The sequence below is a fragment of the Octopus sinensis genome, linkage group LG11 (genome assembly GCF_006345805.1).
Source record: "Octopus sinensis linkage group LG11, ASM634580v1, whole genome shotgun sequence".
Taxonomy (NCBI): domain Eukaryota; kingdom Metazoa; phylum Mollusca; class Cephalopoda; order Octopoda; family Octopodidae; genus Octopus; species Octopus sinensis.
Genome location: NC_043007.1, coordinates 62,336,769 through 62,363,259, shown reverse-complemented (window position 1 = coordinate 62,363,259; position 26,491 = coordinate 62,336,769). Strand labels below are relative to the sequence as shown.

At 34.4% G+C, this 26,491-nt stretch overlaps 2 protein-coding genes across 2 annotated transcripts in view; both read right to left on the bottom strand.

Moving 5' to 3' along the window:
• LOC115217527 (pleckstrin homology domain-containing protein 1-like) overlaps positions 1–3,757 on the bottom strand; it is a 90,126-nt gene extending 86,369 nt beyond the window's left edge. Inside the window, exon 1 of the mRNA XM_029787249.2 lies at positions 2,538–3,757. Within this exon, the coding sequence (XP_029643109.1) occupies positions 2,538–2,918 (381 nt within the window). The 5' untranslated portion in view covers positions 2,919–3,757. The remainder of the gene's footprint in view (positions 1–2,537) is intronic.
• A 19,749-nt stretch (positions 3,758–23,506) lies between these two features.
• LOC115217481 (BRO1 domain-containing protein BROX) overlaps positions 23,507–26,491 on the bottom strand; it is a 40,029-nt gene continuing 37,044 nt past the window's right edge. The window contains exons 10-11 of the mRNA XM_029787191.2: positions 25,717–25,882; positions 23,507–23,825 (exon numbers count right to left, since the gene is read on the bottom strand). Of these exons, the coding sequence (XP_029643051.2) occupies positions 23,724–23,825; positions 25,717–25,882 (268 nt within the window). The 3' untranslated portion in view covers positions 23,507–23,723. The remainder of the gene's footprint in view (positions 23,826–25,716; positions 25,883–26,491) is intronic.

Here is a 26,491-nt window from a genome sequence, read left to right as displayed (position 1 = left end):
CACTTGCGCACATTAATATAAAGACATATCGCTCCTATAAAGTATCTTTAGATTTAGACATAATGACGATGACTAATTTTTCTCCCTCGCGTTCACAACACACATGCACCTGTTTACAAACATATTTATGTACACACTCACATGCATATATAACAAAACAAAAGATATTTTGAGTACAAGTATGTGTCTGCGTGTGTGTGGTTGTGATTAAATCGAAATATCCAAAGAATAAAAATACGAGAGGTCAGTTTAAGATTAAAATTAATTTCATCATTTGAAATGTTGTTAACAGGCAGAAGAACCTCAAGAAAGTGAAGCTGTAAAGAAATCAAAATAGAAATCTGAAGGAATTTCTTTCAATGAACGAAATATTTCTGGTCTTCAACAAAGAAGAGGAGGAAGAGACATTAAATGGATTGTCAATAAAGCGACTAATATCAATATATATATATATATATATATATATATATATATATATATATATATATATATATAGAGAGAGAGAGAGAGAGAGAGAGGAGAGAGAGGGGAGAGAGAGAGAGAGACAGATAGATAGACAGATAGATGGCAGATAAGAAAAGCAGATATATAAAAAGATACGCTGAGAGATGAATCGATGGATAGATAGAAAAATCAATAGATATATAAATAGAGAGATACACAAAATGTTAAAATAATAAATAGACGTATATTTAGAAATAAAATCGATAGATAGATAGATAGATAGATAGATAGATAGATAGATAGATAGATAGATAGATAGATAGATAGATAGATAGATAGATAGATAGATCGAAAGATATATTGATATCGAACGAAAGACTGACCAATAAATACAGGGGAGGTTGATAAATACATAAATAGACATTGAATTTTAAGAATTGTAAAGAACGATTGAATCAAAGAGAAAACAAAAGTAGGATATAAGGTGGCGGAGTGGGGTGTTACGAAATGATTTTGGTAGTGAGACAGAGAAAGGTTGAAAGATTCATTCCGAAAGACAAACGTGAAAACTGAATCAAACTAGCATATTTAATTGTAATGACAAATCTGTTCTTTAATTGAGATAAGAAAATAGTTCAGATCGAAGCCATCGTTAGAAGAGAGAGGAGAAAGAGAGAGAGAGAGAGCGAGATGACAAAACATTTATTGTGCGTAGGGACGTTAGCAGGCGCGTGTTTATGTAGAAGTATTTTATGTGAGGAGGACATAGATTGGAAAAATGCCTCGACTAAACAAAAACGTCTGTGTGAGTGTGTGTGGACATGTTTATTTAGAATTATATATATGTCACTAAGGACGTGAAAGCATTATTCAAACAAGATTTCTGTTAAACATGCAATCAGGAAGCAAATGCAACAATGATTATATCTTCAATCGTATTTTCATTATTGCTATTTTTAAAAGCCTTGTGGTTATTGTTTCGGCTCTTTATATTCTGAGTTCAAATCCTGCTGAGATCAACTTTGCTTTTCGTACTATCGGAGTCAATAAAATACCAGGGAAGTACTGAGGTCTCAAAGTATGGACTGATTCCCTCCCCTCAAAACTGCTGGCCTCGTGCCTCAATTAGAAAGCATTATCTTTTTCAAAAAGCACGTTGCTCTTTAATATTCGATCTACGCCAGATTTCAGTATCGGCCACGGACACACGTTTATTAAATGTCTATGAGGTGTGTGTGCGTGTGTGTATGTGTGTGTTAAATGGAGCTAATGATAACATCATCGTACGCAAATGCAAACATGTTCACATACATATACATGTGTGCGCGTAAACAGAAAATAAAAAGAAACTACAATGTCTTGGCTTGATTGATTTTGTTGAGGTTTAATGTAGATTGGAAATGGTGAATTAAACGCGAGAATAGTAGCAGAACTGACGCAGGATTAGAACCTGTAAATTACGAATTCTTATTGAATGACAAAAGGTGGGGTAGTAGTAACTGTAATTTTGTAGAATTGTAAGAAATCAACATGTTTTTTTTTCAATTCTAGGGAACTCAGAATCTAAAATATACAAAATACGAACATTTTCTTATGTTCCTTTCCTGATAATTACCATTATACACAATGAATTTATATTGTTTTGAAACGATCTACCAAACAAATCTGTCAACGATAGAATGGTTAGGAGTAAATAAATCTTTGAAAGGTTACAGCAATCTGAAACAATCGAATATTTTGTTTATCTTAAAAATGAATGAGTAACTAACAAAGATTCTGAAACAACATTATATTCCAAGTAAGGGTGTCACACAGACAGTGTCTAAAGGTGCTCCGCGATTGTCAGATTTCCAACAAATAATCCAAAATAAGCCTGGCACATCGATAAATTGAAAATAAAGTTCTACAAGAGAAATTAACTCGGAGATACATGATTTGGTGGTGTTGTCATTGAAACAAGGTTGGAAATCGTGTTTAAAACACACACACACACAAATACGTAGGGACCGATTTATGATATTAACAAAGATCGTAATTAATTGATAAGGAGGTGGACGAACCTGAAAGAATATAATTGCGAAATATCAACTTACCTGTGGATCATTACCGTAGAAGAGATCGGCATTTTTTAATAGAAACCACTTTCTCTTCCATTTATGTGACAATCGGCTTCTCTTCATAAGCCAACCTTTACGTTCGTTGGACATGTTGTTGTGGTCGTCGTCTTCGTCTGCCTCGCCTTCCTTCATCCGAAGGCCAGACTTGGTGGTAGTCGTGGCGGTGTTGTTAGTGGTGGTGGTGCTGCTGGAAGCTATGCTGTTTGTAAAACTGTTACTGCTTGTTACTGTCGTAACTTCTGAGCTTTTTGATGTAGAGGCGTCGCTAGATGGACTTAGAACAGTTGTTTCAGTGCTACTACTAGTGGGAGCAACCGAAACGAACACACTGTTCGCTTTTTCCACGTCTGAAGCCATCTTGTTCTCTCACAAGCACTCTTACACACACATACACAGAGATACACATGCGACACACATACGAGAGGGAAAAACAACACAACACAACAGCGCTCTCACTCCTGAAAGGCGTGACACAACGCAAACACACTACTAACGCTAACGCCACCTTCACTTATGGCAGTTGATCATATTTTCTTTCAATTTCTGTTTACTGCGCAAGGTAAAACGCAACAGAAACAGACAACGAAAGATTAAAACGTCCAATTTTCCCCCACACCTTTTTTTTTAGGCTAGGCATTGATCTACAAGTTCCTAAGCTGTTCGATAAAGATTAGCAATACTTCTCTCAGTGAATGTCGAAAGAATCGCTACCATTCGGTAGCAGCAACTAACAGCAGACGCAACCAACATGCAGCAACTGTTGCAAAGCATATGTACTATTACCCGTCATGTTTAATGGACATTTTTATAATTCTAATCCATTTCTTTTAATGTACGTCTTTGTTGAGAGATGTAATACTCTTTCCTAAATTTTAGAAAAGGTGGGTGAGAAGGGGTGAATTTGGTGTTGGTGAAAGGACTACCTCTCCAGTTTCGTCTGAGAATTGAAGTTGGAAGATAGAATGGGAAGGTGGTCAAGGTTTTAGGGTGCCTCAAACCTCTCATTGACTGTCCCTTCTCAGTTATTATCCTTATTATTATCATTATTATTATTATTATTATTATTATTATTGTGAGGGTATGTTTTGTTTTATTTTGTATATTTGTCTATTTTAAATATATTTCTACATTGTATTTAGAAACTTATATTATTTGCACCGTAATGTTATACTTATGTTATCCTTGTGGCAAAATAAAGAAATCGTTATTGTAATCATTACAGCTGACGTCTTTGGGAAGTTCATATTCATCACAACGCATTCTATTTCACCTCTCCTACAAATCCAAGGCCTTGTGCTTATTTGTAAAAACATTTATATAAAGAAATAAAGAAAGTTAAAATAGGGTGTGCCAGATATGTATTTATTTGTATATACAAACGTACATACATGTAAGTATTTGAAGACACATACTTGTGTCTGTATGTGTGTGTGTGTGGTTGGATGTATGTGTGTGTATATATATATATATATATTATATATATATATATTATATATATATATATATATATATATACATTTACATATTCATATGTATTTATACATTCATGGGCATATACATGAACATATTCACGAACAGAAGATCCTAAAAAATGTGTGGAACCCCACTTTAGAAGGATCAGATAACTCCAACATTATATGGACATAAACCTTCTCCCACCTTTTACACCATCTCCAAAACGAAACAATTGACTCAGTCATCCGTGTGAAACCTATTGCTCATAATGTTTACTTAATGACATGACTTCTTATATTTCCTCTCCATGCCTTTACATTCTACTTCAAGGGATGATTGAAGCAAATACTGTTTTGTGAGGAAAAAATAAAGATCTGATTCCAGCATTTTAGTTTCATATGCAGCATTATCCCTTTTGACATAACAGCAATCAAGAGAAAAACAGACCACCTATACTAAAGGAACACAGAAGCATGAGGAACCTCATAGCACATTCAAATGATAACAAGATTCATGCTACATGCCACAATATTTAATTAGAGACATGCAGTTCAGTTCTGTTAGCACTCAGTTCCTAAAATAGAGAATACAATGGTTGCTAATGCATATGAAGTTAAAGTGCCCTTAAAGATTTGTGGACAAAAGGTGGGAAAATGAGCAGATATCAACTTATGTGAGGCACACCTTTCTATATTGGTTTACTTTTCCAAGTTGAGGTTCTGGGTGAAGATCAAGCTAAGCTTGGCCCATGACATCTGTGGCGCTTTGATGTTTTTGCAACTATCTGTGAGTTAGGTAATCCTATGGTTAAAGCATCCATGTAGTCGATACAATATTAGAGGGTATCTAATCCTTCTAAAGTAGCATTCTACTCCTTTTTTGAGAGCATTCTATTTAGTCTGTTATGTATACAATGTATACACAAATACATGTATACATATATGTCCATGAGTGTGTGCATGTATATATAATATATATATATATATATATATAATATATATATATATATATATATATATATATATATATGTATATATATTATCTGAAAAGTATAGTATTAAATATCCACCATGGCTGATCTTACCAAATAGTTTCACATAAAGAATACAATGGAGTGTTAGATAACAAACCGATTATATAACTTTACGCTCGTCAGAGTTAGCCAATATGGTAGGAAATATGGCAACTGCTCTCTATTGTCAGAGGTGGATTAGCACAACCAGTCAGCAGTGTGTGTTTGTGTACTTGTGTGCATGTGTGTGTGTGTGAATGTGTGTGAGCACTATGTAGAAGGTATATGGAAAAGTGCATAGGCATATGTATTTGAGGAGTGTATGTGTGCATGAACGTGTGATTGTATAGGAACTTCACAGCAACTGCTGATCGGTTGTGCTAATCCGCTTCTGAATAATAGAGAGCAGTCGGCATTTCCCTTCCATATTGGCTAACTCTGATGAGCATAAAGTTATATGATCAGTTTGTTACCTAACACTCCATTGTATTCTTTACATGAAACTGATTGGTAAGACCAGTCATGATAGATATTTACTTGTATACTTTTTGGATAATATACCTACTCTACTAACAAATATACAAGTGCATCTCTTCCCTGACTTATGGACTCTTAGATGACTCATGTGCATATATATATAATAAGTATATATATAAATATATATATATATATATGTGTATATATATAATGGTATTTATATATATATAAAATGGTATTTTTTCATAGCGTTTTTCAGATGGCCAGATAACCGAAGAGATGGTGTTGTTGTTTTCCACTTCGGCATCCGAAACTCAGAGTTTTATCTTGACTATTGAATAATTGTAACATATTATTATACAGATGTATATAAATATTACATATGTATATGTATATGTATATATATATATATATATATATATATAATATATATATATATATGTATATATATATATATATATATATATATATATATATGTGTGTGGTGTGTGTGTGTGTATATATATATATACAGTAGATTCCATTTTATAAATCCACATATTTAATGTATCCAAAATGGGTTTGGACGGAATTTTTACACATAAAATCTCTCATTTAATAAATCCAAACCATTACTTAAAAAATCCAATTATTACTGCTCCTTCGTAAAGTTTCAACTAGTGGCAGTGAATGAATGAAGTGCTTATTTTTTCACTTTTAAATACTGACAGGTAGGCTCCAGCAACCACAGCCAGCCAGCTGTCATATGGTACACTCCATCATCCAAAAATAGATCAATAAATATTTAGTAGCTGGTGGTGGCTGCTTGAGTCTACCTCGCAACCCTGTCATTCAAGCGAAAAAGTAAGCTCCAAGACACCTCTTGTCAAAATTATGGGCCCTTCTTATTCATTGAATGATGGTGTGTACCATGTGACAGCTGGTTGGTTGCAGCTGCTGGACCCTACCTGTCAGTATTTAATAGCGAAAGAAATGCATTATTTGTCATTCACATAGAGAGGCAGACACACACAAGTTGTTCAATATATTCAAAATGAAAAGAGAGAGGCAGGACAAATCCATGGCAGAAAAGATTCAATAGTTAGAATGTTACAAAGCTCTTGGAAAAACAACTCAGTGGGAAACAGCACAGAGTTTTGGAATTTCAAGAGGTCTGCTCCAGAATTTGCTAAAGAATGAGGATGACCTTCATGCCAAAGAACATGATGGCTGGTTATCAAAGAAAAAGCACCAATGAGAGGGAAAAGACCAACAGATAGACCATGCTCTTTATAATTGGTTTCAATTTATTCACTTGAGAAATGTCCCTGTCAATGGCCCGATCCTAATGCACAAAGCCAACACCTTTGCTCAAGCTGCTGGACATGATTTTAAGGCATCCAAAGGTTGGTTTTACCATTGGTTAAAAAGACGTGGAATCTTTTTTACGGTTCTAAAAGGTAAGTGATGTAGTTCACTAGTTCACATTTTTCTCTTTAGAGAACAAAAACTAAACATTTTATTCTTTGCAGGTGATGCGGCTGAAGCTGACGTCAACGGAGCCCATCAATTTCATGAGACAACCAAGCAGCTTCTATTGAAATTGTATAGGCCACAGGACATCTACAATGCTAATGAAACTGGGATCTTCTTTCGTGCTTTACCAGGAAGTACATATGTCTACTTGAGTTGTAGAAATATATAATATTTCCATTCTACAAATTATACAGCCCAAGTGAAATCGAGAGGAAAATCAGAGAAAAGAATTTTATTGATAAATTCGAACCCAAGCTAAATAAGCAATAATAATAATACTTAGAGGTACTACTTCTACTGCTACGACCATGACCACTAACAACAACAACAATACTAAAGGTGATCAAGATGAAGCTAGCAGGAAAATTATCTTATTTAGGGTTAAAAATTCTATTGCCACCACCATCACCACTAGCAACAATAATTAAGGTGCTGACAATGATGATGATGACAATTGAAATATAAAATTCCCTGACAAAGGCTATTTACATTTCTAAAAATAGCCCAACAATTGCTGCCTCGGCCAGGGTTAAGATACAGGACTCTTGACATGTTCAACAAAGCGTGATGCCTAAACCAATCAGCTTAAGTAATTGATTGATGCTACACACTGATTGGTCAGAATACAGTTTGCAAAACCTAGCAATCTGGAGCCTATACAGGTGTATTTAAGGCACAGATTTAACCATCTCACTACAGTCAAAAATTATGAAGCATAACTGTCACCACTACTACATGAACCTGAAGATTGCATAATTTAATGCATGAAAGTACTAGTTCAATCAGAATGAACATTTAACATTCTATTATTTTATATTATTTTATTATATTATATTATATTATACTATATCATTATAAGATTGTAAATAAAATGTGAAAATCAGACAAGGCTGGAATTCCTTTTATTAATATATATATATATATATATATATATATATATGTATGTGTGAAATATTTGAGCAAGGTCATCGCCAGTGCCGCTGGACTGGCTCCTGTGCAGGTGGCACGTAAAAAGCACCATTTGGGCGTGGCCGTTGCCAGTACCACCAAACTGGCCCTTATGCCGGTGGCACATAAAAGCGCCCACTACACTCTCGGAATGGTTGGCGTTAGGAAGGGCATCCAGCTGTAGAAACTCTGCCAGATCAGAATGGAGTCTGGTTCGCAAGACCTCAGTCAAATCGTCCAATCCATGCTAGCATGGAAAGCGGACGTTAAATGATGATGATGATGATGATGTATATATATATATATTGTGGAGGTGTGGCTTAGTGGTTAGGGCGTTGGCATTGTGATTGTAAGATTGTGGTTTCGATTCCTAGACCAGGCAACATGTGTTCTTGAGCAAAACACTTCATTTCACGTTGCTCCAGTCCACTCAGCTGGCAAAAATGAGTAACGCTGCGATGGACTGGCGTCCTGTCCAGCTGGGGAACACATACACCATTGAATCCGGGAAACTGGGCCCATGAGCCTGGCTAGCCTTTAATAGGGCGCATTTATTTTTTATTTATTTATATATATTATGAATTATAAGCAGCACTAGTGTTGTAAACATTATCGGTCACACATACTCAATGTACATGTGTTTTTCTTGTTTACCAGATTGCTGCAGTACAGCACTCTGGGTACAACTCCCACATAGCATGGTCATACACAGGTAAGACAATTCACCTCCAATCCCATCCAGGAGTGAGTGACGGATACCAACATTTTGCCATTTTTGTGGATTATCAACATCACATACCTGAATCAGAACTGGAGATGAACTGAATCACCGGTTTATGGCTTTATACAAATAATGTAAGAACCATCTGCTGGTATGCTGCAACAAAAATTATGAATTAAAAATGTTGTAATAATGTTGTAAACATTATTGACTGCATTTACTCAATGTATGTGTTTTGCTTGCTTGCCAGTTCACTGTGGTATAGCACTCTGGGGATGACTCCTTCATTGCACTGGGTGTTCAAACAGTTGAAAGTCATAGACAAGCAAGACAATTCACCTCCAGTCCCAACCAGGAGTGATGGATACCAATAACACTGTGCAACAAATTTCAGGTTAAAAAAAAGTACAAGTTAAGTAAGACTTGTTTCTGGGTCAAAAAATTGTCCTGATTCTGATTCTGACCTTTATTTCTCCAGATTAGGCACTGTTTTCCAGTACTATGAGTCATATGTTTTATAATATACTGCATAATATTGTGTATTGAACACAACATTGCAAATACTGAAAGTTACAGAAAACAAAACAATCAATATATGTTTTGTTATATCAACTAAATTTTTTATGAATATATTTTGCCATTTTTGGGGCTTATCATCAAGATATTTATACATGTATACACATATATACACGTGTTTCTGTGTGCATGAGTATTCATATGCAGCCTACAGAAAGAAAGGCCTCAAGCATTGAAGAAGTTCATGGGAGATGGTTTCTTTGTTTTATTCACATCTTGAAAGCACAAAGCTAATCAAACTACATAAGTGATATATATATATATATATAAACATATATACACATGTAAATAGAGAGAAAACAAAGACAGAAAATATTCAGATGCTGAGTATTCATGCATAAATATATGGATATTTATATATTAACAGAACAGATGTACACAGAGTACAAAGGCACAGAAAATGAATGGGAGAAGGTATGGTGTTACAGATCTGGTAGCTGTTTCTGGGGACTTGGAGTTACTTCAAACTATTGGCTGGTGTAGTAAAGTAAAGTACATGCAACCAGTAGTGGAAGCATATAAACATTCAGTAAATCCAGTCTCTGTCTTCAGGGTGGAGAGATAGGCATCTATATATACATATCTATATATTTATACATGAATGTTCACCATCTTTATATTTTCAGTCTCTGTTTTCTCTCTATTTACATGTAATTCTATTATTCTTTTATTTGTTTCAGTCTTTTGACGGCGGCCATGCTGGAGCATGACCTTTAGTCGAACAAATTGACCTCAGGACTTATTCTTTGTAAGCCTAGTACTTATTTTATCAGTCCCTTTTGTCGAACTGCTAAGTTATGGAGACATAAACACACCAACATCAGTTGTCAAGTGATGGTGGGGGGATGAAAACAGACACACAAATGTCTGCCAAATCCACTCAAAAGCCTATAGTAGAAGACACTTGCCCAAGGTGCCATGCAGTGGGACTGAACCTGGATTCATGTAGTTGGTAAGCAAACTACTTACCACACAGCCACTCCTGTGCATATATGCATGTGTATTTTATATATCAAGACCAAGCAATTTATTTGTTTATTTGTATCATTATCTCCATATCTGTTCACATGAATTCCTCTTATACCCTACAAACTTAATCCTCAGTAAAGATTTCAGTGCATAAGTTCAAATCATTTGAGCGCAGCTGACTCTATGTATATTCATTTGAGCGCAGCTGACTCTATGTATATATATATTTATGTATGTGTGCGTGTGTATTTTACACATGTACATGTGTGTTTGTGTGTGTGTGTTCCCATCTTGGAATGATTGTAATTAAAAGTCACTCTTCATACAAATGGTGTCATTTTTTACAATCCACCAGTAAAGCATGCCAAGGTTTACATGTATTTACACACACACTCATATATATATGTATCTATCATCATCATCATTTGCTTGGAAATAGGTTACAATTGACTACAGGAAGGGCATCTGACTTAAGAAAAATATAACCTCCACAAAGTGTGTTTGATGCATGCAAGCATATAAAAATGAACATTAAACAATGGTGATGATGATGGTGGTGGTGGTGGTGATAAATACTTATACATAATGGCGGTGCCCCAGCATGGCCACAGCTCATGAGCTGAAACTAGAATCAATCAATCATATGTGTGTATGAGTGTGTATGCATGTGTTTGTATATGAGTGAGTGCATCTGTCAGTGGTGTGGTGTGAAGTGATGTTATAAGATTGAATACATATGTGTGTATGTGTGTGTATGTATTTATGAAAGTATGCATATGTATATACATAAATACATACATACATGATGGCCATCCACTCATAACCGAGGAAGACCATTGCTGACCTTTAGGAACATTGGGCACTCTAGGACTAACTTATATTTTGCATTTGTGGCTCTGTTGGTGGCTAATGAGACCTACTCTTCACAAGCATACACGACTGCAAACATTGCAAACCAAGCTTTCCCCATTCACTACCAGCAGTGTACTTTCGAGCAGCACACTTAAGTTCTTCCTGCAGAATACATGTTCTCTGAAAGGTGTCGACCCCCTTCTTAACCTGCTTCCTCCATCTGTGGCAATGACAAGCATTGCTCTCCCAGTCAGTCTCCTTTAATGAGGATTTGACATACATACATGCATACATACATACATACACACATACATGCATGCATGCGTGAATGTATGCATGCATGCATGCATGCATGCATACATACATACATACATACATACATACATACATACATACATACATACATACATACATACATACATACATACATACATACATACATACATACATACATACATACATGTATGTATGTATGTATGTATGTATATACGTTTATATACGTTTATATATTTGTTGTGCAAGATTTTTTTATGTGAAGTCGTGTATTGAAACAGACATTGTTATATTTCGGAATGGTCATTTTGCCAGTTTAGCCAATAAATAACACTGAAGCAAAGTAATACCAAATATATAGTGCATGTGTTTTTATTGGCTAAACTGGCAAAATGACCATTCTGAAATATAACAAATACATGTATATACTTTTTACTAAAGCCCAGAAAATCTTCACAGATTGTTATTCTGAGTTTCCCATCAGGCAGTTATGATCACAACTGTCCAACGAATGGTAATGTGAAAACTGAGTGATCACAACTATCTGACGAATCATGATGTGAAACTCTGAGTAACAGTCTGTGAAGATATTTTTGACTTTAATAAAAGCATATTACTCTGCCTTTGGTATATGAGTACTATTTTTTACTACTTCAGTTTGCATTTATATGCTTACTTGGGTATATGTGTGTGTATACACATGCATGTGCACACACACACACAACACACACTCAGAGCTGAGATGGACGTCATTATATCGCATCAAGAATCTCTGTCTGTGTTAATTTAATATGTCTTCTGTTTCATATTGTGTATCACTGCCAATAATATCAATGCATTTGAATGGTCTTTGTCCTCTATTAAGTTATGGAAGTTTTCAAAATACAACATCCAAGGTGACTTTTGTTGATAGCAGGGACCAGCAGAGCTTCCCTGCATTGAGAAACATTAGTAATGATTGGCATAATGTATTCATACCTTGCATTCTGTTGTTTACAATGATGAGGGTTCCAGTTGATCTGATCAACAGAACAGCCTGCTTGGGAAATTAATGAGCAATTGGCTGAGTACTCCACAGACATGTGTACCCTAAATGTAGTCCTCATGGAGATTCAGTGTAACACAGGATGTAACAAGGCTGGGCCTTTAAAATACAGGTACTGCTCATTTCTGCCAGCTGAGTGGACTGGAGCAATGTGAAATAAAGTGCCTTCCTCCAGGATACAAAACACCATTGGGAATCGAACTCATGACCTTATGATCATAAGCTGAATACTCCTAACCACTAGCACTATGTGTCTTCACAATGTGTCCATAAACCTTCTCTTTGATTTTGTACTCATGCCATGAAATGTTCTGAGCTGTCATAAGGAACCTGGTGTTTGTAGCAACTTGTGAAATTCTTTCTCTATTGTCCAAGTTTCAGTTTCATTGAGAAGAATGCTCTCTACACATGCCTTGAAGCTGGTCACATGTTGAAACACTTAATTACCCAATGTTTTGAAGCTTGTAGCAGATGGGACCTCATAGTAAGAAAAAGTGAATGTATTTCAACAGGTATAAATAGACAGTGGAGTTTGGATTTGCATGGATGCATGTTTGAATCTTGTATTTATCTTGAAATTGATTTTGTCCATACAGAAATAATTAACCTTAATGTTGAGTGAGTTGAAGATTTTATGGTATTTGTATATTGATGGGAATTGACAGTTTATTAAAGCTAGGAAATTCCTGGTTATGTTTGTGGTGATTCCTAGAGTGTATAAGAAAATTCACTCAGATTACATATCTTTTGCAGGTTTTTGTTTGTTATTGGTGGGTGGGACCTTAATCCTATACACTTGTTTCTCTCTGAAGCTGTTTCTAGCTGGTGCTTCATTGTGGTTGGAGGCTGCTTTATTAAAAATATTCCTGTTCTAGTACAAACTAGAGACTTTTACTAATACTGGTTACATGATTCTTAATTATGACCAATAGGAGGCTGGAATTTATTTATAGACTAGCACTATGACCCAGCGTTGCCAGGTTATAGTGCTATTGCATGCATATACAGCTGCGTGCATGTGCACATACACGCGAGTAATGTCCAAATCCCCGACTAATCACATACAGCTAGCTATCAAGTTTTGGGCATTTTGATTGCGTTTTGGATAGAAAATTTTAAAAAAAGTCACTTCTATTGATTTTTTTAATAGCTTTGAGGGGTGACTGGGGAAGTGTAAAGATGTGCACAACCACCGTTGGACGGTTTTGAATGACCATAGAAAGTGCAAGCCCTCTAACTGAAAAATTGTGGATTTGTATAAAGGATACACACACACCACACACAAACAGACATTTTGCCGTTTATATATATAGAGATATAAATATATATGGTATTCTCTTTCAACTTTCTGTCTTTAAGTCTTCTGCTGTGTTGAGAAAGTTAGCTATCATTAAGTGCAAATAGGTGGGGTTTTTTTTCTCTAGTTTCAGCTCAGAGCTGCGGCCATGCTGATGCACTGCCGTTAAATCCTTTATCGTTTAATCCTTTATCATTCAAATTACTTATCAAATGTAAGATAACTTATTCACATTGCTTAGACTAAATCATACATTATTTCATAGCTTCAATATTTCATCGATGTGATTGTTTAATTTTAGAATGACATTGCAGAGGAGGTGTGAGAGGCCAGATCTGGCCAGTTTGAACACTGAACAAATAGAATATTTGGGCCAGATATGGCTGGTTTAAATGGTAAATGGTTAACTGAATCCTTAAATATTCTTCTTCAAATCCTTTCTATATCTATACATGGTATAGCAATTCATATTACATGAAGTTGCTATGCCATCAGCACTGAGTACCAACAGAGTGAATAAGTTTCCCAATAAATATAAATGGCATGTATGGAGTACACTTTTCTTTGGTATGTATGCATAAATATGCACACACACACACATTATTTTTTAAAATCAATTATGGGTTTATCGAAAAGTCACTATGGGTGGTTTAATGTATTACAGACAAAGTCCTAGTGAAAATTCAGTTGGTTATTCTGGCTTTCTTTACTATTTGTTAGTTCTACCCATTATACTTTTTAATATAAACATCTGCTCTGTTAATAATTTAGATCAATCTAAGGCAGCAAGCTGGCAGAATCTGGTGGAATTTTGTTGGTCTTTACATTCTGAGTTCAAATTCTGCCAAGGTCAGCTTTACCTTTCATCCTTTCAGGGTCGATAAAATAGGTACAAATTGAACACTGGGGTTGATGTCATTGACTTACCCACCTCCTCCAAAATTGTTGGTCAATCTTTTCTTTATTAATAATTTTGTACCATAGTATCTTAATATAACCCTACTTTGTCAAATGTAATGCTTATTTATTCACATTGTTTTGAATTAATAATGCATTATGTCATAGCTTCAAGATTTCAATGATAAGCTTATTTTTAAAATGACATTGTAGAATGGGTGTGAGAGGCTGGTTCTAGCCACTTTGAACATAAAAGGGGGAAAATATTTAAGCCAAGTACAACTGGTTTAACTGCTAAAGGTATAAATATTTACTTTGCAAACATTTTAGATCAATCTTTTTCTTTATTAGTAGTCATATGCATAGCATTAAGACTTCTGTGCCATAAAAAAAAAATCATAGTTATTTCAGTAGAATACTTCTACATTTAAATTCAGTTTCCAGTTCCTTTTATAAATTAATAACTTTTGGTTCTCTCTGAATTTCTTTTGGGGGTGGTGGTGGGGGCTTTGATTGTTTAATCCAGTGGTTCTCAACTTTTTCACAACCAAGGACCCCTTTTATTTAGATGGGTTTTCCTACAGTCCCATTATCCTTATGTATATATATATTTACAATTTAAAAATAGGATAAAATCTTTATAAGAATTTATCAAGTAGTTAGCGTGAAAAACCTCATAAAAGAAAAAATCCATCAATTTGGGCCAGATATGGCTGGTTTAAATGGGAAATGGTTAACTGGAACTATGTGTTTATTTATTTTGGTAGTTTTGACTTTAAGAGTCCCTCCAAGCATGTGGTATTTATGTATAGTAATGCTAAAACATTTTTAAGGATTTAAGGATTTATATATATATATATATATATATATACATACACATACATATATGAAATTTTGAATTTAGTTCACAGACGCCCTATACTACCTTTACAGACCACTAGGGGTCTGCGGACCACAGGTTGGGAACCACTGGTCGAATCTGTGCCTTCTTTTGTTAACTATATGAAAATATTCAAGTCATGGAAAAGAATTATCCCCCTTAGATACTAATGTCCCAATACAAATATTTGAGAACAAACACATATCAGATATTATTGACATGTAATACAAGAATTATGTTTGTGGAAGGACAAACAGAAATGAAATGCATATGTCTATGCACCATTTCCTCTTTATGGCTCTTTTATTGTTCACTTTTCTGTCTTGTGTTTTATCATTGTAGAATCCTATAGTAGAAAGGATTATTATTATAACCTTAAATAAAGTGGTGAGCTGGTAGAATTGTTTTATGTCTTGAGACTTTACATTCTGAGTTCAAACTCCACCAAAGTCAATTTTGCCTTTCATCTTTTTCGGGGTCAATAAAATAAGTACCACTTGAGCGCTAGAATTGATGTAATCAACTAGCTCCACCTACTGCCATGAAATTGCTGGCCCTGTGCCAAAATCTGAAACCATTATTATGACCTCAAATAAATCCGCTCTCACCACGTAACTAAATGACTGACAGGCACAGGGCCTTACACTTTTAATATATAGAATTTGAGTTGCATCTATGTCCAAGCAGAATATATTTAGTCAAGCAGCAAATACTTGGAAACTGAAATCAAACTGACTATAGGGTGAATATGACAAATTCCTAGTTCTTTTACTTTATAAATCTCAATTTCCACAATTAGACAATGAATGTGAGCAAATTGCATAGAATAAATCTATGGCTCAGTTTTGAGCTACAGAACAAATCTATAGTTCAGCTTTGATCCCTGGCAGAAAGTTTTTCATTTCAATTCATTCATTCTGTGAATGCTTTGGAGACCATCAAAACACTTAATTTTCCTTTTTTTATCCAACTTGTATGTAACCTTGTCAAACAGCAACAAACTTAAATAATGAATAATGCAAGCATTTCAGATATACACACACACACACAAACGTAACCAGTAAATTGACAAGAAGTCCAAAATAAGCTGTAAGTATATATTTATTTATAAAAATTCTTTGCAAAGCAGGTGCCATGCAAGGATATAGCATCGTTTTTTTTGTTTGTTTTTTTATCAAGATGTCTGCTTCAATATTGGATCACTGGATATATAGTCTTAGGATACTGAAATATACAGATATGTTACACCAAGAAGAGGTGGGGGGTTGGGGTCTTTATAGTTACACATCCAATTTTGTTAACAGGTTAAAGAAAACATTTATGTCAGATCAATGATTCATCATAAGTGACTGTTGTTGTGAGATTTTCATAAAAGTGTTAAAATAACAGAAATCCTACATAAGAAATTGCATACATTATGTAAATATATTCAAATTTCAAAAATAAAACAAAATCACATCCTATCAATGCTAGCATGGAAGAAAAAAAATGAATAGAATAAAAGAGAAAGTACTTTCATAATTTCAATAAGTTGAAACTGTCATAATGTAGGTGTTTATAAAGTTTTCTGACTTCTTTGTTTTGCTTATTTTGGGGATAATGTTAAAGTAGATGACAAAAGAGAAAGGTGGGATCTCAAACATTGATTTATTGAGTATTAATATCTTGACCCATTATTTATATTTCCAAATTTTGTAATAGGGATGAAATAAATATAACTCAAAAGACACCCTGTTCATGTCATATAGTAATTTGTCAAAACGAAAACAATAGCTGATTTCAGCCATTCCAAAATATAATAATAATAATAATAATAATAATAATAATAGTTGTTTCAAATTTTGGTACAAGGCCACAAGTAGTGTTAGTCAATGCCTTCAATTTGAGTACTAGATTGGTACTTTATTTTAATGACCCCCAAAGGAGTGAATGGCAAAGTTGACATCAGTGGTCTTTGAACTTGGAACATAAAATGCCAGAACAAATGTTACTAAGCATTTGTTCAATGCACTAGTGATTCTATCTGCTAACTGCCTTAATAATGATTTCAAATTTTGGCACAAGGGCAGTTATTTCAGAGAGGGAGTAAGTCAATTACACTGAACCCAGTGCTCAATTGGTACTTATTTTATCAACCCCAAAAGGGGATGAAAGGCAAAGTTGACCTTGGTGGAATTTGAACTTATAACATTAAGACAGATGAAATGCCACTGAGCTTTCTGCTCAGCATACTAACGATTTTGCCAGCTCACCCCTTTACTCACTGCCCAAATAATAATAATAGTGTTGTACTTAGGCACAAGGTCCACAATTTTGATGGGAGGTGATTAGTTGCAACTGTTGACCCCAGTATTTGGTTGAACTCTATTTTATAAGACTCAGGAGGGATAGAAAGCAAAGTTGACATCAGCAAATAATAATAATATTTTGCAAGAAACCAATAAGAAAATTATGGTACAGCGATACTAAGTAAATGTTTAATATAGGTTTATAAATGTGAGCACAGTCATTGAGTCATTAGGGTATTAGCAAATAAAACAAGTGCTCAGTATGTCTATGGCTAAGACAATGCTCAATAGCCCAGTCAAAGTAAAGCTACATCGATACTAAAAAGTGATGCTGAATTTTCAACATCTAGCCAGCATTCATGTTGAGATAACCTCACCTTTTCTGGCATATTATGTTCCAGATCATATTCATTCATCCATTTTTTAAAAACAGTAGTGTGAACCAGATATTCAGGAGACAGTTGTTTTTTTTTTTAATGTAACAAGTCAAATAAAGCTCCTTTGCTGGCTTGGAAACATAAGAAGTAATGGTTAATAGCATAAAAAAAATAATCTTATGAATTCAGTTCATGTTGTGGGATTAATTATTTGCAGTAGAGTGGTAGTCCATAGAAGAAGACAGAACTCTTTCATTTGTTTAAAATCCTAAAATAAGTTATTCCAGAGACCACAAAGAAAAAAGTTAATAAATAAAATCCAGCACTTGTAGTGCACCTGAGCACTATATACAATAAGTTCATTATTATTTTATTACATTAAATAACTTTAAATTATTTTTCTTTTAGTCCCAGATATATAGTACAAGGTAATTAAATTTACCCTTCAGTATTCACCATTTGACTAAACCATTGATTTCTTACATAAGCATGAATTCAATAAATTTTTATACATGAGAAAATTAGAATGTGTGATGTTTGTTCTTTTCTCAACAGAATTTGCAGTATAAATCAAGTGAAACAGCAAAAACTTGGACACAAAGGCACCATAAATTTAAAGGTGAGTTGCCACTTTTACTAGCATCTTACCTCTAACTTTATAGCAATTTATATTCTTCAGCTCTCATGTATAACAACACAATAGATACAGGAGTAATATGCAACAAGCTGCTGAGCATATCAAGAACAGAAAAGCATATTTAAAGAAAACAATAGTGATAAAGAAGGCAATATTTTTCTCTTAGGCTAAACACCCAAAGCATAAAAAAAGCGATATAAGTTAACCAAAATATAGATTTAACATGATCAATGGGGAAAAAATAACCACTGTTCTTAGTACTTTGTAATACTAAATATTTTAACAAGAGTACTATATATACATATTATATACACATACTTTACATACTAACTCAAATTATATATATTTGCATCCATGCATTTATAATATATACATACACACAATATATACATACATCTATGCATCCATATATACATATACACATATATATACAAATGCATACACACATATCTATATCTACACACACATACGCATACAATATATGCATAAATATAAATCATCATCATCATTTAATGAGTTTTTTTTTCTTGCTGACATGAGTTGGATGGTTCAACGGGAGCTGGCAACCCAAGGGACTGCACCAAACTCCAATCACTCTGGCGTAGTTTTATGGCTGAGACCCTTGCTAATACCAACAACTTTACGAAGTGCACTAAGTGCATTTTACATGCCACTGGCACCAGTGAGGTCACCAAGTAACTTGCAAGGCAAGACCCCTCAAATGAGGGACACAGTACCAATAATTAGTTATTAGAACTCAATCTCAATATACTGTACTTATATTTTACAATATTAGTAAGCTGTGAATTCTTTGATGTCCTCTGCTCCAGACTCTTACATGAACTAGGAAGTCAGCGCATCAGTACACTAGCATCAAACTCTGGGTGTATAGTTCCTTATAGCCCCCACCCCTAAAAGACAAAGCTATAAGCTAATGCAGATGATTATATAACTCCTGTTCTTTTGTCATTCATTTATTATATATATAAATATGTATGTAAAAACAACTTTATTCACAAGGGAATGTTGGAGGGAACATAGGTTAAGTATGCAGAACAACAATCATTTTTAATGTGAAAATGATAAATCAATAGATTTGCAAAAGCACGAACACACACACACACACACACACACACACACACACACACACACACACACACACACGAATGCACATATGAGTGGGTATTGCCTTTAAGATACAGGTATATCAATCCCAGTGCTTATTTCAGTCAGATATTATTTTATTGATCTGAGTTAAACTGCAAGATTGTGACAAACACAGACACACACATGTATATAAACATGTATATATATATGTGTGTGTGTGTGTTTGTGTGTGTACATATACACACATATATGGGTGTGTAAGCATATATATAACAACAAAAATAATAATGAAATAAAAATAATTTCAAATTTTGGCAAAAGGCCAGCAATTCAGCAAGGGGTTAAGTCAAATTCATCGACCCCAGTACTAAACTGGTACTTAATTTATCGACCCCCAAAAGAATGAAAGGCAAAGTTGACCATAACAGAATTTGAACTCAGAACGTGAAGATGGACAAAATATTGTTAAGCATTTTGTCTGGTGTGCTAACAATTCTGCCAGCTCATCATCTTCAATAATGATATAACAACAACAAAAAGATAATGAAAACTGTGGCAAATTAGTGACATAATTAAAATTTAAACATAATAATAATTCAAAAACTTTGAAAGCATTCAATATTATGCACTGTTGCATTAACTTCTTTAGACATGGAATCAAAACAAAGACAAGCAACTACAATGAGGATGTCCCAAGCCATGGCATATCTGCAATTCGCTTACACAAGGAGCTTTTTTGCATAGCCTTTAAAACTTACAATTTTAATAACATTAATAATAATAATTAATCAACTTTTTGCAAAGGTAAATACACAACTAGAAGAGTACAATATATTACAAAAACATACTTATTGACTTTACAGAAATTCTTATTCTTGTTCTAAACAATTACAACCAAGTGAAACTTGATCGTTTTTTTTTTTTTTTTTTGAAAGTCCTACTGAATTTTTAATCTTTCATTATTCTTGTCTTATTTCGAAACAGATGAAGACAAATGTACTGTTGAAATATTATTCAATATACAAAGTCAATGTGTTTTTTTTTTATTACATATTGTGCTCTTCTAACAACAATGACAACAAAGATGGCATGGACACAAAGTGGAAAAGGTCTTAGAAAATGAAAAAGAGAAGATACTATGGGTTATAAAGCTCAACAGTCAACTGTGAACCTTGAATGTAAAGAGCTGGAAGGAAAACTGCTAAGCATTTTGTCTAATGTATCAATCCACCACCCTCATAATAATAATAATCCTTTCTACTTTAGGCACAAAACTTGAAATTTTGGGGGAGGGGGCAAGTTGATTATAGCAACCTCAGTACATAACTGGTACTTATTTCATCAATCCTGAAAGGATGAAAGGTAAAGTCAACCTCAGTGGAATTTGAACTCAGAACGTAAAGATGGACAAAATGCCACTAAGCATTTTGCCCAGTGTGCTAATGATTCTGCCAGCTCACTGCCTTAATAATAATAATAAAAATAATGATGATTTCAAATTTTGGCACAAGGCCAACAAGTTCAAAGAGGGGGTAAGTTGATTACATTGACCCAGTGTTCAACTGGTACTTATTTACCGACCCCCAAAAGGATGAAAGGCAAAGTTGACCTTGGCAGAATTTGAACTCAATAATAATAATACACATACATACATATAGGCACATGTATGGCTGTGTGGTTAAGCTTGCTTCCCAGCCATGTGCTCTTCAGCTCAATTCCATTCTATAGCACCTTGGGCAAGAGTTCAAAGGCTTGTGAGTGGGTTTGATAGACAGAAACTGGCAGAAGTCCATTGTGTATGTGTGTGTATTGTCTTAACATCATGTAATAGTCGTAAATGAGCATCACTGTCATAGAAGTAATATTATTCATTTCCAGTCTTCCATGAAAAAAAGGCTGGCCATGGGGAAATATTAACTCACTTGGAAACAGGTGAGGGCAAGTGACAGAAAGGGCATCCAACCACAGAAAATCAACTTCAACAAATTCCATCTGACCCATGAATGGTAAAGTGGATGTTAAATGATGATAACACACACACATATATATATATATATATATATATATATATATATATAAAAGGTAATCTTTATATCCAACTTAATACAGACGTCTTGTTACACATACATACACATTATTTATGTGAAAAGTTTGAGTTTCTACTAAAGTTTGTATATATTTTCCAGATAATAAACCTTATAGTTTAATTGTATCTGATTATATTCTAAAGTTCAATATTTCAGTGAGACTTAATTTTTCGAATTTCCAGAATTTTGTCTTATTTGATATTTAACTATATACAATACTAACATTGTACAAGGTGTGGCCATGTGGTTAAGGAGTTTGCCTCCCAATCACATGGTTTCAGATTCAGTTATACTGTGTGGTACTTTGGGTTAGCGTCTTCTACTACAGCCTTGAACTGACCAATGCTTTGTGAGTGAATTTGTTAGATGGAAACTGAAAAAAGCTTGCCATGTTTGTGTGTGTGTACATACACATACATACACACACTCACTCTCTTTTGCTTCTGTCTCTATGAATCTCTCTCTCTCTCTGTATGTGTAATTATTGTTGCTATGTCCACTTTTCTATAAGTTTCAGTACTTGATGACTGGATATCTTTCCTCTTGCCATCTTTATAGTTGCCTTTTAAAGCATGCACCAATATAATGTACCTAAATTAAAAACTGGGATGTGTGTGTGTATGATGGACTCTCCTGTCGAAGATGACATATGAGCGTTCAGCTCTTACCAAACAACCTGCACAAATGATTTGTTTATAGTGATCAAATGTTCATGCTGCACATTAGTTCAGTCTCTTCATCAAATCAACACTGTCCGAATAGATGTACTGTGTACCATAAGTCAGGTGTTGCAGTGATCACAGAGCAGTACAAAATGAAGTGTTTTACTCAAGAACACAGCATACCAACCAGTCCAGAGATTGAAATCACAATTGCTAGATCGTGAGTGCAACACCCTAACCACTGGGCCAGGTACCCTCATGTGTGTGTGTGTGGGTGTGTATATGATCATTACCATCATTTTCATTTTACAGTTACTTTTCGATACTGATATGGGTTAGCGGGTCAGATCCACATCTGTGTCTTGACCCTTGCTAAATACTTAAGTACCTTACTGTCTCCTTTGTAAGATCCAACAACCTGCACTTCTCACATTCTTTTTCTTCTGCAGGTTTCTTCACTAAGATTACTCTATTTCATCCAACATTGAAAACCAGATAAAAATCAATGTCATCATTTATACATATCACAGTGCCATTCTAGCAGTTTTCTCTTTTGCATGTTTGCTTGTGTGTGTAATTTCATTGACAGTGACTTCAAAGTTTTATCAGTGATTGGCCTCTCTCTCTCTCTCTCATTTATATATGTATAAATGTAAGTAGGCGTGAGTGCATGCATATGAATGAGTATTTGTGCCTGTATCTGGGAGAGAGAGAGAGAGGGAATAAGATAAAAGGAGAAACATGGTATACCCGACTGCATTTGTAGAACATACCAAATGAAATACTATGTAAATAAAAGTACAAAAGATCACTTTACAGTCCAGAAAACTCCAAGTTTTTTTTCTAGCCTGCATATATATATATATATATATATATATATATATATATACCCCATGCTTGGGAAAAATTGCTTGCAAAACATTTTTATGAAAATGCTGTGAATGTGAGTATGAAGAGATTGGGGCCTCAGAACTAAAAGCTTAAGCATTATTATGGAGGGAGTCAGATAGAAAGAGAGAGAGGTGCATATTAGCATATATGGAAGTAGAGAAAAAAAACAAACAAAAATTTTGACAAAAGACATATATTATGATATTAGACAGCCGGTTTCATTTTTCGCATTCTTGTCAGACATTGGATATTCTTTCTCTTGTACTTTTGGGAGTTCTTCTTGTTTCGTAGCTTCTTGCTGAAATAAACAAAGAATACATGACTTTAGTGACCTCAGTCAGCAAGAAACTGGACTGGAAACCTATTTCATATCAAGGTAATTAATATATAAAAATGAAGAGAAATTATGGCATACTGATATAAAAAAAAGAACTTTAAAAAATAATATATCTAAAAGATATTTCAAAATGTTTTTCCAGAAATTTATATCTAACACACACGCACAAAAAGAAAACAAAAATGACACAAGGCCAGCAACTGGTACTTATTTTATTAACCCTGAAAGGATGAAAGATAAAGTTGATATCAGGGGAATTTGAACTTGGAACATAAAGATGGATGAAATGCCACTAATTATTCTGCCAGCTTGCCACCTTAAATGATTTCAAGTTTTGGTACAAACACACCAATTTTTGGGGAGGGGGATAGTCGATTATATCAACCCCTGTATTTAACTGGTACTTATTTTATCAACCTCAAACTATCTCAGTGGAATCTGAACTCAGATGACTGAAATGCAACTAAGCATTTTGCCTGTACTAACAATTTTGCCAGTTTGACACTAAAAAAAAAAAATTATAAAAATAATAATAATAATAATAATGGTTTCAAATTTTGCCACAAGCTCAACAATTTTGGGGAAGGGGACAAGTTGATTACATCAACCCCAGTGTTACAGTGGTACTTAATTTATTGACCCCAAAAGGATGAAAAGCAAAGTCGCCCTTGGTGGAATTTGAACTCAGAACATAGCAACAGGTGAAATACTGCTAGAAATCCTGAAATTTGGGGAATAGTCGATTACATCGACCCCAGTACTCAACTGGTACTTATTTTATTAACCCAGAGAGGATGAAAGGCAAAGTCGACCTCAGCAGGACTTGAAATCAGAACATAAAGACAGACGAAATACCACTAAGCATTTCACTAGGTGTGCTAACGATTCTGCCAGCTTGCTGCTGCTATTATTATTATTATTATTATTATTATTATTAAATAATAATAATATCTTTTATTCTTTTTAACAATGATATCTTTTATGAATAACAAATAATGATAATAATAATCCTTTCCTTTATAGGTACAAGGCCTAGTGTTCAGTTGGTAATTCTTTTATCAAAAGGAGGAATTTGAGCTTAGGATGTAAAGACAGATAAAATCACACACAGAGACACACACAAACATGCAAAGAGAGTCATGCCTGCATCTATAATAATATGTAAATATTAAAAAAAACAATGATGCAGCATGGAATTTTGTCAGTGAACAGGTCACAGTCTCAAAGTGACAAAAATATTTTAGCAAATTAAATTTAAATGTTGAAGTGAATCTAACGGTTTTTGTGTGTTTCTTAAATGGCTTATAAACACCTTCCACGCTGCAAATGATCACAAAGCTAGAAAAAAAAAAAATATATATATATATATATAGAAATTATCAAGCATTATATCTAAGTGTAGCTTAGTGGTTAGTGTATTCAGCTCACAAGACATCTATTCCTCTCTCTACATATACTTTCACCTCTCTCAATACTATGCACCCATTCAGTTGAGTGGGGTGGGTCTTGACTTGCGAGTTACTTGATAACTTCACTTGTGCCACATAAAAAGCATCCAGTACACACTGTAAAGTTGGCATTAGGATGAGTATCCATCCATGAAACCATGCCAAAGCAGAATTGGAGCTGGACACCATCCTATGGGCTGCTGGTTCCTGTTCACCAGTTCAAACCATGCCAGCATGGAAAATTAACATTAAATGATGAGGATAGATGGATGGATAGCTAGACAAATAGATGGTGTAGACAGATAGATAAATTAGATAAATAGATAGATAGATGTATCTGTCTATCTATTTATAAATAGATAGACAGATATATAGACAGACAGATATATTGTGGTGTGTTTTACCTTTTTATTTTCAAGTACACCTGTGTCTGGTACAACAAACTTCTGGTAGACAGCAGGAGTCCAAATAGGGTTCACAGGGATAGGCTGAAATTCCTCAGGAGTAACAAGACCATAAGTGGCTTTAAGTTCAATGACTGGGGCATCATAAGGAATCTTTTGATGATATCTTTATTAAAAAAAAAAAAGAAAATGAAGTAAATGTTGAATAATTACATTAGTCATGTTTTCATAATATATGAGGGGGTGCTGAAAAGTTCTTGGCTTTGAGTAAAAGAAAATATAGGAAGATCAGTTAATTATGATTTTATTTAACGTATTCCCTTCTTAGATTCACACTCTTATTGCAGTAGTCCTTCAGTTTATTTGTAAAGGAACTTGAAAGGTTAGGCCTTCAACCAGGCCTTTCACAATACTCTTAAAACCAGGAACTTTTCAGCACCCCCTTGTGGAAAAAAAGGTATAATTAGGAATTTTAAAATACCATTTTAATAATATTGTTTTCTTTCACTCAACCTAACACCATACAGAAATCTGATTTGAGGTGCAAAGTCAATGTAGCAAAGACCAAAGTTCTAGTAAGTAGGAAGGTGAGCGCATCACACACACCCTCAGGTAGGTGGCCCTGCTCAATCTGTAGAAAAGGTGTAGGTAGAAACTCCATAAGATGTACCCAGTGTAAGCTATGGACACATAAGAGGTGCAGCAACATCAAAGGAAGATTAACCAGGAAGATAGCTTTTGTGCGCAGCAGATGCACAGGGGCAATAGACACCAC